Below are 13071 nucleotides of genomic sequence, written 5' to 3'. Positions count from 1 at the left end.
CCAGCATATGACGAAGGTAAAATTGTTAATCTTCCAACGTTTGTGGTATTACCGTCATTTATAACTGCATCTCGCAAATGAATGTATTGTTCAGAGCGGAGCTTGGTCTGATTCAGGCGGATATATAGCAAACGTTCTGATTCAATTCTAGCATACATATCAACGACGAATTGGTGAAACAATTCACGGCATTTTAAAATATAATTTTCTTCATCCTGCCGAATCATTAGTCTATAGGAATAATAATGCATTGCACTGCATTTCTTATTCTTTTCTTTGTTAGTGGCTGGATTCATCAATTTAATATTAAAGTGATAGCCGTCGGCTCCATCCCAAAAAATGATAGGATATTGTAGGGCATCGTAGCATCGATGAGTTTCAGCAATTCTTAACAACTGAGCGTTTCGCTTATGAAGAATCATGTCTCGAGGTAAAAACTGATCACCGACCGTAACGATTGCCACTTCGTCGATAGTTGGAGCATTGTATCTACGCATATGTTGGCCAGGAGGCGTTTTGTCAGCGGAAATAACAATTTTATGCGTATCAGTAGGCATCAAATCGATGGCTGTTTTGAACAGACGCACTAAATTATTATTTTCGTGGAAAAGATGTTGCAATTGGGAAACGATTGTCCTTTCAACGTTGGGAGAAATTTCGCAACGTGCATTCAATTCAGAATTTCTATCACTGATGAAGTACAATTGTAAAAATTTATGATTCTCGCCTGAGAATGGTAGAAGGGACCCTGCTCTATGATAAATTTGCCCTTTTACTTTGAAAGTAGACATAAATTGATCTGGATTTTCGATTTGGGCTCCAAACGACGTCATTTGGAAACATGAGTTGTATTTTCTGATTTTTGACAAAAAACGCTTAGATTCTGACGTAGTTCCAGTAAGGAAAGTCTTCAATGGCTCTGGTGGTGCAGCCAATAGAGGAAGTTTAACTTTTCCTGAGGCGCAACACATTCCCATTGTTTCACCATTGAATTTCAAGGCCTTGCAATAGGGACAAATTTTAGACATTGTCCCGATTTGAACACATCTACTCAAGCTATAATCATCGACTGGGCTGTACCTGAATGCCAGGCGATAACTTTCAGGTTGCTCTGATTCCTCGGCACGCTTTCTTTTCTTACTTTCTCTATCAGCAGCAAGCCTGATTTCTTGCTGTTCTTGTGATTCCTCGGCACGCTTTCTTTTCTTACTTTCTCTATCAGCAGCAAGTCTGATTTCTTGCTGTTCTTGTGATTCCTCGGCACGCCTTCTTTTTTCAGTTTCTCTTTTAGCAGCAAGTCTGCTTTCGCGTTGCTCTGGTAGTTCCTCGGCACGCTTTCTGTTCTTTCTTTCTCTATCAGCCTCAAGCCTGTTTCCTTGCTGTTCTTTTGATTCCTCGGCACGCTTTCTGTTCTTTCTTTCTCTATCAGCCTCAAGCCTGTTTCCTTGCTGTTCTTTTGATTCCTCGGCACGCTTTCTTTTCTGACTTTCTCTATCAGCAGCAAGTTTTTTGGCATAGACTCTTTGAGCATCTTCATCGGCTTTTGCCATTGTAAGTTCATCAGTCATTTTAAACTTAAACATTAATAGATTTCTACGTGAACATATATGTCTTAAATATCTTTAATGACGTCAACGTCATAGCAAAAATGACGACAACTAACTTCATGATTAAATATCTTTAATGACGTCACCGTCATAGCAAAAATGACGACAACTAACTTCATGACGTCAGTCGACACAGAAACATGACGTCACCTGACAGACAGACACACAGACAGACAACTTATTTTTATATATATAGATTTATACATATATAAATGTCGCGCCACCCCAACACCTTGTTGGTGGGGGCGCTTCGCGCCCCCCCCAAGCCCCCCTGCGCGCGTAAGTAGTTACGCGCCATATTAGTTACGCGCCATTGTAGTTGTGTCCCTATGTCCCACCTGTGAATATAGATAGATATATATATATATATATATATATATATATATATACATAAATATATATATGTTTTAACTACGTAAAACTTGCGAATATACAACATTCTTTGCTGTCCAATTGTCTCTGTATATAAATAGATTGTCAGGCTTACCGACTCTTGAACATGCAACATATAATGGCCCATGGGAAAACAATCCGTATTCAGATCTATACCTCATGATTCTAATGATTGCTCTTGAGCTTTGTTGATGGTGATTGCTAATCGACGATTCCCTGTGTCGCCGTCGTCATTTATATATCCCCCTGTGCCCCCCGGCGTCCTCGTTGTGTTTGTGTCCCTGTGTCCCGGTCGTCATTTATATTCCCTGTGTCCCGGTCGTCATTTGTGTCCCGGTGTCCCAGTCTGTGATTTCTCTTTGAGGGTCCCGGGCGTCATTTATATTCCTTGTGTCCCTGTGTCCCGGTCGTCATTTGTGTCCCGGTGTCCCGGTCTGTATACACATTCGTTTTTGAATTGGTCTTTTGTTTAGGTTTTAGTTTTTTACCTTTTTTTAGTTTTTTTAGTTATACCTCATGATTCTAATGATTGCCTTTGAGCTTTGTTGATAGTGATTGCTAATCGAACATTCCCTGTGTCCCCGTCGTCATTTATATATCCCCCTGTGCCCCCCGGCGTCCCCGTTGTAGTTTTGTCCCTGTGTCCCGGTCGTCATTTATATTCCCTGTGTCCCGGTCGTCATTTGTATCCCCGTGTCCCGGTCTGTATAGGCTATACATTCGTTTGTGAAATGGCATATGATGAAATAAATTTTTGTATTTTTCCCCTTTTTTTCTTTTTAGTTTTTTTTTTTTGTTTTTACTTTTTTTTTAGTTTTTTTAGTTTTTTTTTTCTTTTTTCTTTTATTTTTTTTTCTTTTTATTTTTTTTAGTTTTGTTTTTCTCCTTTATTTTTCATTTTTTTTCCTTTTTTTATTTTTTTCTTTTTTAGTTTTTTTAGTTTTTTTTATTAGTTTTTAGTTTTTTTTTCTTTTTAGTTTTTTTGTAGTTTTTACCTTTTTTTTTAGTTTTTTTAGCTTTTTTTACTTATGTCCTGGTCGTCATTTATACTCCCTGTGTCACGGTCGTCATTTGTGTCCCGGTGCTTTGTTGATGGTGATTGCTAATCGAACATTCCTTGTGTCCCGGCCGCTTTCTCTTTGAGTGTCCCGCGTCATTTATATTCCCTATGTGCCGGTGTCCCGGTCGTCATTTGTGTCCCGATGTCCCGGTCTGTAATTTCGTCAGTCGAAAACATGACGTCAGTCAACAGAGAAACATGACGTCTCCTGACAGACAGACACACAGACAGACAACTTATTTATATATATATATACTAGCTGTTGGGGTGGCGCTTCGCGCCACCCCAACACCTAGTTGGTGGGGGCGCTTCGCGCCCCCCCAAGCCCCCCCGCGCGCGTAAGTCGTTACGCGCCATAATAGCTACGCGCCATTGTAGTTGTGTCCCTATGTCCCACCTGTGAATATAGATAGATATATATATATATGGTTTTAACTACGTAAAACTTGCGAATATACAACATTCTTTGCTGTCCCATTGTCTTTGCATATAAATAGATTGTCAGGTTTACCGACTCTTGAACATGCAACATATAATGGTCCATGGGAAAACAATCTGTATTCAGATCTATACCTCATGATTCTAATGATTGCCCTTGAGCTTTGTTGATGGTGATTGCTAATCGACCATTCCCTGTCCCGGTGTCCCGGTCGTCATTTACATCCCCCTGTTTCCTCCGGTGTCCCCGTTGTAGTTGTGTCCCTGTGTCCCGGTCGTCATTTATATTCCCTGTGTCCCGGTCGTCATTTGTATCCCGGTGTCCCGGTCTGTATATACATTCGTTTTTTAGTTTTGTTTTTCTCCTTTATTTTTTTCCTTTTTTTTTCTTTTTTAGCTTATTTAGATTTTTAGATTTTTTAGTTTTTTTATTAGTTTTTAGTTTTTTTTTCTTTTTAATTTTTTTGTCCCGGTCGTCATTTATATCCCCCTGTTTCCCCCGGTGTCCCCGTTGTAGTTGTGTCCCTGTGTCCCGGTCATCATTTATATTCCCTGTGTCCCGGTCGTCATTTGTATCCCGGTGTACCGGTCTGTATATACATTCGTTTTTTAGTTTTGTTTTTCTCCTTTATTTTTTTCCTTTTTTTTTCTTTTTTAGTTTATTTAGATTTTTAGATTTTTTAGTTTTTTTATTAGTTTTTAGTTTTTTTTTCTTTTTAGTTTTTTTGTAGTTTTTACCTTCTTTTTAGTTTTGTTAATTTTTTTTTTACTTATGTCCTGGTCGTCATTTATACTCCCTATGTCCCGGTGCTTTGTTGATTGCTAATCGAACATTCCTTTTGTCCTGGTCGCTTTCTCTTTGAGTGTCGTCATTTATTTTTTTCTTTTTTAGTTCTTTTAGTTTTTACCTTTTTTAGTTTTTTTTAGTTTTTTAGATGAAAATTTTTTTTAGTTTTTTCCTTTTTTTCTTTTTAGTTTTTATTGGTTTTTACCTTTATGTTAGCTTATTTTTCAGTTTTTTCCTTTTTTTTAGTTTTTTTTTTCATTTTTTATTTTTTTTAGTTTTTTACCTTTTTTAGTTTTTTTAGTTTTTTTTAGTTTTTTTAGTTTTTTAGCTTTTTTACTTTTTTTATTAGTTTTTAGTTTTTTTGTAGTTTTTGCCTTTTTTTAGTTTTTTCAGTTTTTTTTTTAGTTTTTTATTGGTTTTTACCTTTATTTTAGCTTATTTTTCAGTTTTTTCCTTTTTTTTAGTTTTTTTTAGTTTTTAGTTTTTTTAGTTTTTTACCTTTTTTTAGTTTTTTTAGTTTTTTAGCTTTTTTATTTTTTTTATTAGTTTTTAGTTTTTTTTGTAGTTTTTGCCTTTTTTTTAGTTTTTTTAGTTTTTTAGCTTTTTTATTAGTTTTTAGTTTTTTTTGTAGTTTTTGCCTTTTTTTAGTTTGACAACTTATTTTTATATATATAGATAGTTTTTTTTTTTACTTATGTCCTGGTCGTCATTTATACTCCCTGTGTCCCGGTGCTTTGTTGATTGCTAATCGAACATTCCTTTTGTCCTGGTCGCTTTCTCTTTGAGTGTCGTCATTTATTAGTTTTTTCCTTTTTTTCTTTTTAGTTTTTTATTGGTTTTTACCTTTATTTTAGCTTATTTTTCAGTTTTTTCCTTTTTTTTAGTTTTTTTTTATTTTTTATTTTTTTTAGTTTTTTACCTTTTTTTAGTTTTTTTAGTTTTTTTTAGTTTTTTAGCTTTTTTACTTTTTTTATTAGTTTTTAGTTTTTTTTTGTAGTTTTTGCCTTTTTTTAGTTTTTTCAGTTTTTTTTTTAGTTTTTTATTGGTTTTTACCTTTATAGTTTTTTTAGTTTTTTAGCTTTTTTATTTTTTTTATTAGTTTTTAGTTTTTTTTGTAGTTTTTGCCTTTTTTTAGTTTTTTCAGTTTTGACGTCACCTGATCCAGTTTTTTCAGGTGACGTCACCTGACACATCCATCCATCCATCCACAGACAACTTATTTTTATATATATAGATATATATATATATATATATATATATATATATATATATATATATATATATAAATAAGTTGTCTGTCGAGTGACGTCATTTCATCGTGTTGTCATGAAGTTAGTTGTCGTCATGTTTGTTATGACGATGACGTCTTTAAAGGTATTTAAGAAAATCGTTCAAAGACAAATTTTTAATCGTAAGAAGGTCGTGGACGGAAAAATGTTTAATTGTAAAATGACTGAGGAACCTACAATGGCAACAGCCGAGGAAGCTGCTCAAAGAGTCTATGCCAAAAAACTTGCGGCTGATAGAGAAAGTAAGAAAAGAAAGCGTGCCGAGGAATCACAAGAACAGCAAGAAAACAGGCTTGCGGCTGATAGAGAAAGTAAAGAAAACTAAAAACCAGGACACAGGGAATATAAATGACGAACGGGACACTCAAAGAGAAATTACAGACTGGGACACTGGGACACAAATAACGACCGGGAGATATAAATAACGACCGGGACACTCAAAGATAAATTACAGACCGGGACACAAATGACGACCGGGACACCGGGACACAGGGAATATAAATGACGACCGGGACGCTCTAAGAGAAATTACAGACTGGGACACTGGGACACAAGTGACGACCGGGATACTGGGAATATAAATGACGACCGGGACACAGGGACACAACTACAAGGGGGATACCGGGGGCACAGGGGGATATATAAATGATGACGGGGACACAGGGAATGTTCGATTAGCAATCACCATCAAAAAAGCTCAAGGGTAATCATTAGAATAATCAGGAATAGATCTGAATACGGGTTGCTTTTCCCAAGGACAATTTTATGTTGCATGTCCAAGAGTCGGTAAACCTGACAATCTATTTATAGGCACAGACAATGGGACATCGAAGAATGTTGTATATTCGCAAGTTTTACGTAGTTAAAAACATATATATATATATATATATATATATATATATATATATATATATATATATATATATATATATATATATATATATATATATATATATATATATATATACATATATATATATATATATATATATATATATATATATATATATATATATATATATATATATATATATATATATATATATATATATATATATATATATATCTCTTTCTATATTCACAGGTGGGACACAGGGACACAATGATGCGTAACTAATATGGCGCGTAACGACTTACGCGCGCGGGGGGGCTTGGGGGGGGGGCGCGAAGCGCTCCCACCAACTAGGTGTTGGGTTGGTGCGAAGCACCACTCCAACAGCTAGTCTATATATATAAAAATAAGTTGTCTGTGTGTGTGTGGGTCTGTCGGGTGATGTCATGTTTGTGTATTGACTGACGTCATGTTTTCGACTGACGAAATTACAGACCGGGACATCGGGACACAAATGACGACCGGGACATCGGCACTTAGGGAATATAAATGACGACCGGGACACTCAAAGATAAATTACAGACTGGGACACTGGGACACAAATAACGACCGGGAGATATAAATAACGACCGGGACACTCAAAGATAAATTACAGACCGGGACACAAATAACGACCGGGACACAGGGAATATAAATGACGACCGGGACGCTCAAAGAGAAATTACAGACTGGGACACTGGGACACAAATGACGACCGGGATACTGGGAATATAAATGACGACCGGGACAAAGGGACACAACTACAAGGGGGATACCGGGGGCACAGGGGGATATATAAATGACGACGGGGACACAGGGAATGTTCGATTAGCAATCACCATCAACAAATCTCAAGGGTAATCATTAGAATAATCTGGTATAGATCTGAATACGGATTGTTTTTCCCAAGGACAATTTTATGTTGCATGTCCAAGAGTCGGTAAACCTGACAATCTATTTATAGGCACAGACAATGGGACATCGAAGAATGTTGTATATTCGCAAGTTTTACGTAGTTAAAAACATATATATATATATATATATATATATATATATATATATATATATATATATATATATATATATATATATATATCTTTCTATATTCACAGGTGGGACACAGGGACACAACTACAATGATGCGTAACTAATATGGCGCGTAACGACTTACGCGCGCGGGGGGGGGGGGCGCGAAGCGCTCCCACCAACTAGGTGTTGGGGTGGTGCGAAGCACCACACCAACAGCTAGTCTATATATATATAAAAATAAGTTGTCTGTGTGTGTGTGGGTCTGTCGGGTGATGTCATGTTTGTGTATTGACTTACGTCATGTTTTCGACTGACGAAATTACAGACCGGGACATCGGGACACAAATGACGACCGGGACATCGGCACATAGGGAATATAAATGACGACCGGGACACTCAAAGAGAAAGCGACCGGGACACAAGAAATGTTCGATTAGCAATCACCATCAACAAAGCACCGGGACACAAATGACGACCGGGACACAGGGAGTATAAATGACGACCAGGACATAAGTAAAAAAAAAACTAAAAAAAAAGGTAAAAACTACAAAAAAACTAAAAAGAAACAGAAACTAAAAACTAATAAAAAAGCTAAAAAAGCTAAAAAACTAAAAAATAAAAAAAAAATAAAAATAGGAAAAAAAATGAAAAATAAAGGAGAAAAACAAAACTAAAAAAAAAAATAAAAAATAAACTAAAAAGAAAAAAAGGGAAAAAATACAAAAATTTATTTCATCATATACCATTTCAAAAACGAATGTATATACAGACCGGGACACCGGGATACAAATGACGACCGGGACAGAGGGAATATAAATGACGACCGGGACACAGGGACACAACTACAACGGGGACGCTCGGGGGCACAGGGGGATATATAAATGACGACGGGGACACAGGGAATGTTCGATTAGCAATCACCATCAACAAAGCTCAAGGGCAATCATTAGAATCATGAGGTATAACTAAAAAAACTAAAAAAAAGGTAAAAAACTAAGAACTAAACAAAGGACCAATTCAAAAACGAATGTATATACAGACCGGGACACCGGGACACAAATGACGACCGGGACACCGGGACACAAGGAATATAAATGACGCCCGGGACACTCAAAGAGAAATCACAGACTGGGACACCGGGACACAAATGACGACCGGGACACAGAGAATATAAATTACGACAGGGACACAACTACAACGGGGACGCCGGGGGCACAGGAGGATATATAAATGACGTCGGCGACACAGGGAATGGTCGATTAGCAATCACCATCAACAGAGCTCAAGGGCAATCATTAGAATCATGAGGTATAGATCTGAATACGGATTGTTTTCCCATGGACCATTATATGTTGCATGTTCAAGAGTCGGTAAACCTGACAATCTATTTATATGCACAGAAAATGGGACAACAAAGAATGTTGTATATTCGCAAGTTTTACGTATTTAAAAACATATATATATATATATATATATATATATATATATATATATATATATATATATATATATATATATATATATATATATTCACAGGTGGGATATAGGTTCACAACTACAATGGCGCGTAACTAATATGGCGCGTAACAACTTACGCGCGCAGGGGGGCGCGAAGCGCCTCCACCAACTAGGTGTTGGGGTGGCGCGAAGCGCTACCCCAACAGCTAGTATATTATATATATAAAAATAAGTTGTCTGTCGAGTGACGTCATTATATGACGTCTGAATTATTTCATCATATACCAATTCAAAAACGAATGTATTCAAGCCGAAGTATCTGAGTTGGTAAAGCGTTATGTTTCAGGTTCCAGGTCCGAGAGGTTCCAGGTTCGAATCTTGGCTTTAGCATTAATACAAAAGAAGAAAAAAAACTAAAAAAGGTAAAAACTAAAAAAAAAAACTAAAAAGAAAATACTAAAAAAAACTGAAAAAGCTAAAAAAAAAAAAAAACTAAAAAAGGTAAAAAACTAAAAAATAAAAAAATAAAAAAGGTAAAAACTACAAAACAACTAAAAAGAAAAACAAGAGCTAAGAACTTATATGGCACTTGTGACGAGGCGAGAAGAGCCAAGAGATCATATGGTACGAGCTCTAACAAAATTCTATGAATCAATAGATTGATTTAAAAAGGAAAATAAGAGGCTTAATGCCGGTCAAGATTTAAAATAAGAGCTCTGAGTCACAAAGTCCTTCTAATTTTTCCTCTCCCTTTTGCCCCCCAGATGGTCGAATCTGGGAAAACGACTTTATCAAGTCAAATTGTGCAGCTCCCTGACATGCCTACCAATTTTCATCGCCCTAGAACGTCCAGAAGCACCGAACTCGCCAAATCACTGAACCCTCCCCCCAACTCCCACAAAGAGAGCGAATCCAGTACGATTCTGTCAATCACGTATCAAGGACATTTGTTTATTCTATCCACCAAGCTTCATCCCGATTCCTCCACTCCAAGTGTTTTTCCAAGATTTCCGCCTCCAACTCCCCCAATGTCAAAAGATCTGGTCGGAAGTTGAAATAAGAGCTCCGAGACATGAATTCCTTCTAAAAAGATAAAAATACCCCAATTTTCATGTTTTCCAAGAATTCCGGTATCCCCCTCCCACTCCCCCGAATGTAAAAGGATCTTGTCGGAATTTGAAATTAGAACTTTAAAGCACAAGATCCTTCTAAATATCAAATTTCATTAAGATCTGGTCACCCTTTCGTAAGTTACAAATACCTCAATTTTCAAAATACCCCCCCCCCCAATTCCACCAAAGAGAGCAGATCCGGTCCAGTTATGTCAGTCACGTATCTTAGACAGGTTTCTATTCTTCCCATCCAGTTTCATCCTGATCTCAGCGCTTTAAGTATTTTCTAAGATTTCCGGTCCCCTCAAATGCCCCCCCCCCAATTATGCTTGATCGGTTGAGATTAAAAATAAGATATCTGAGTTACGAGGTCCTTCTAAATATGAAGTTTCATGAAGATCCGATTACTCCTTCGTAAGTTAAAAATACGTCATTTTTTCTTATTTTTCAGAATTACCCCCCCCCCCCCCAAATTGAGCGGATCCGTTCCAATTATGTAAATCACGTATGTAAGACTTTTGATTATTTTTCCAACCAAGTTTCATCCCAATCCCTCCAATGTAAGCGTTTTCCATCATTTTAGGTTTCCCCACCTCAAACTTCCCCCAATGTCACCAGATCCGGTCAGGATGTAAAATAAGAGCTTTGAGACACGATATCCTTCTAAATATCAAATTTCATGGAGATCCAATCACCCGTTCGTAAGTTAAAAATACCTCAGTTTTTCTAATTTTTCAGAATTAACCCCCCCCCCCAACTACCCCAAAGAGAGCGGATCCGTTCTGGTTATAAGATAAGAGCTCTAAGACACGATATCCTTCTAAACATCAAATTTCATTGAGATCCGATCACCTGTTCGTAAGTTGAAAATACCTCATTTTTTCTAATTTTTAAGAACTAACCCCCCCCCCCTCCAACTACCCCAAATAGAGCGAATCAGTTCCGATTATGTCAATCATGTATCTGGGACTTGCGCTTATTTTTCCCATCAAGTTTCATCCCGATCCCTCCACTCTAAGTGTTTTCCAAGATTTTAGGTTTCCCCCCGCCAACTCCCCCCAATGTCATCCGATCCGGTCGGGATTTAAAATCAGAGCTCTGAGACACAATATCATTCCAAACATCAAATTTCATTAAGATCCAATCACCCGCTCATAAGTTAAAAATACTTTTTTTTTCTATTTTTTCCGAATTAACCGGGTCCCCCCTCCCCCCCCCAGATGTTAAAATCGGGAAAACGACTATTTATAATTTAATCTGGTCCGGTCCCCTATACGCTTGCCAAATTTCATCGTCCTAGCTTACCTGGAAGTACCTAAAGTAGCAAAACCGGGACTTTAGGTTTCCCCGCTCCAATTCCCCCCAATGTCATCAGATCCGGTCGGGATTTAAAATAACAGCTCTGAGACACAATATCATTCCAAATATCAAATTTCATTAAGATCCAATCACCCACTCATAAGTTAAAAATACTTCATTTTTTCTATTTTTTGCGAATTAACCGGCCCCCTACTCCCCCCCCCAGATGGTCAAATCGAGAAAACGACTATTTCTAATTTAATCTGGTCCGGTCCCTGATACGCTTGCCAAATTTCATCGTCCTAGCTTACCTGGAAGTGCTTAAAGTAGCGAAACCGGGACCGACAGACAGACCAACAGACAGACAGACAGACAGACCGACAGAATTGGCGATTGCTATATGTCACTTGGTTAATATCAAGTGCCATAAAAAACTAAAAACTGAAAAGAAAAAAAAAAAACTAAAAAGAGGAAAAAAACTGAAAAATAAAGGAGAAAAAGAAAACAAAAAAATAAAAATAAACTAAAAAAGGTAAATGTATTCAAGCCGAAGTAGCTGAGTTGGTAAAGCGTTATGTTCCAGGTTTTAGGTCCGATAGGTTCCAGGCTCGAACCTTGGCTTTAGCATTAATACAAAAGAAGAAAAAAAAACTAAAAAAGGTCAGACCGGGATGCAGGGAATATAAATGACGACCGGGACACTCAAAGAGAAAATACAGACTGGGACATCGGAACACAAATGACGACTGGGACGTGTGTTTCGACTGGCGTCATGTTTGTGTGTCGACTGACGTCATGTTTGTCGACTATAAATGACGACTGGGACACAACTACAACGGGGACGCCGGGGGGCACAGGGGGGATATATAAATGACGATGGGGACACAGGGAATGTTTGATTAGCAATCACCATCAACAAAGCTCAAGGGCAATCATTAGAATAATGAGGTATAGATCTGAATACGGATAGTTTTTCCCATGGGCAATTATATGTTGCATGTTCAAGAGTCGGTAAACCTGATAATCTATTTATATGTAGGTGGGACACAACTACAATGCCGCGTAACTAATATGGCGCGTAACGACTTACGCGCGCGGGGGGGGGGGCGAAGCACCCCACCAACTAGGTGTTGGGGTGGCGAAACAACTTCCTTGATTAACTAAAACTTACTATGAACTGTTCCACATCTCTTTCAAGACCAACATTTGGCAAATCGGGCATCATATGGGCAACAACTTTGAATCCACAATCTTTCGCTAGATGAAAACTTTCTGTCACAGCTAAAAATAAAACATTACTAAAAAAAGACTTCTTTGCAACAAGTAAAGAATAATGGACATGCAGTTAAACGTGAGGGCAATTAATTGAGCCTGAGGGCCTTAATTCTAAGGAAGCCTCGTTTGATAAAATTAAATCGAACTAAGCAAGCTCCAACTCTCATTGATTGATTGGCACCCTTGGAGCACCACAAATTATTACTAAGAGTAGTAGCGAGTTTGCCACCTAAAACTTGGGAATCAGAAACGTCATCATAACGTAAATTATAGGCCACCCAACTAAGATTCAGTGAGCAGTAGTGAAAGTCGAACATCCCAAATATTTACACATACACTTCTATAACCAATGGTTATATTTATATTTCTTTTGGGCAATCCTTTTTTCATTTTGCACAGTCATGCAAGGATACAATTGCATTCAAGACCAATTTAGTTGCTATTAAGCAGAAT

At 37.3% G+C, this 13071-nt stretch overlaps 1 protein-coding gene across 1 annotated transcript in view; it reads right to left on the bottom strand.

Annotated features, from left to right (window-relative positions):
• Nucleotides 1-12650, bottom strand: part of LOC136032841 (elongator complex protein 3-like) — a 25657-nt gene extending 13007 nt beyond the window's left edge. The window contains exon 1 of the mRNA XM_065713251.1: nt 12515-12650. Within this exon, the coding sequence (XP_065569323.1) occupies nt 12515-12568 (54 nt within the window). The 5' untranslated portion in view covers nt 12569-12650. The remainder of the gene's footprint in view (nt 1-12514) is intronic.
• Between the last annotated feature and the right edge of the window lie 421 nt (nt 12651-13071).

The sequence above is a fragment of the Artemia franciscana genome, chromosome 11 (genome assembly GCF_032884065.1).
Source record: "Artemia franciscana chromosome 11, ASM3288406v1, whole genome shotgun sequence".
Classification (NCBI taxonomy): domain Eukaryota; kingdom Metazoa; phylum Arthropoda; class Branchiopoda; order Anostraca; family Artemiidae; genus Artemia; species Artemia franciscana.
This window is presented reverse-complemented; position numbering and strand designations above follow the sequence as displayed.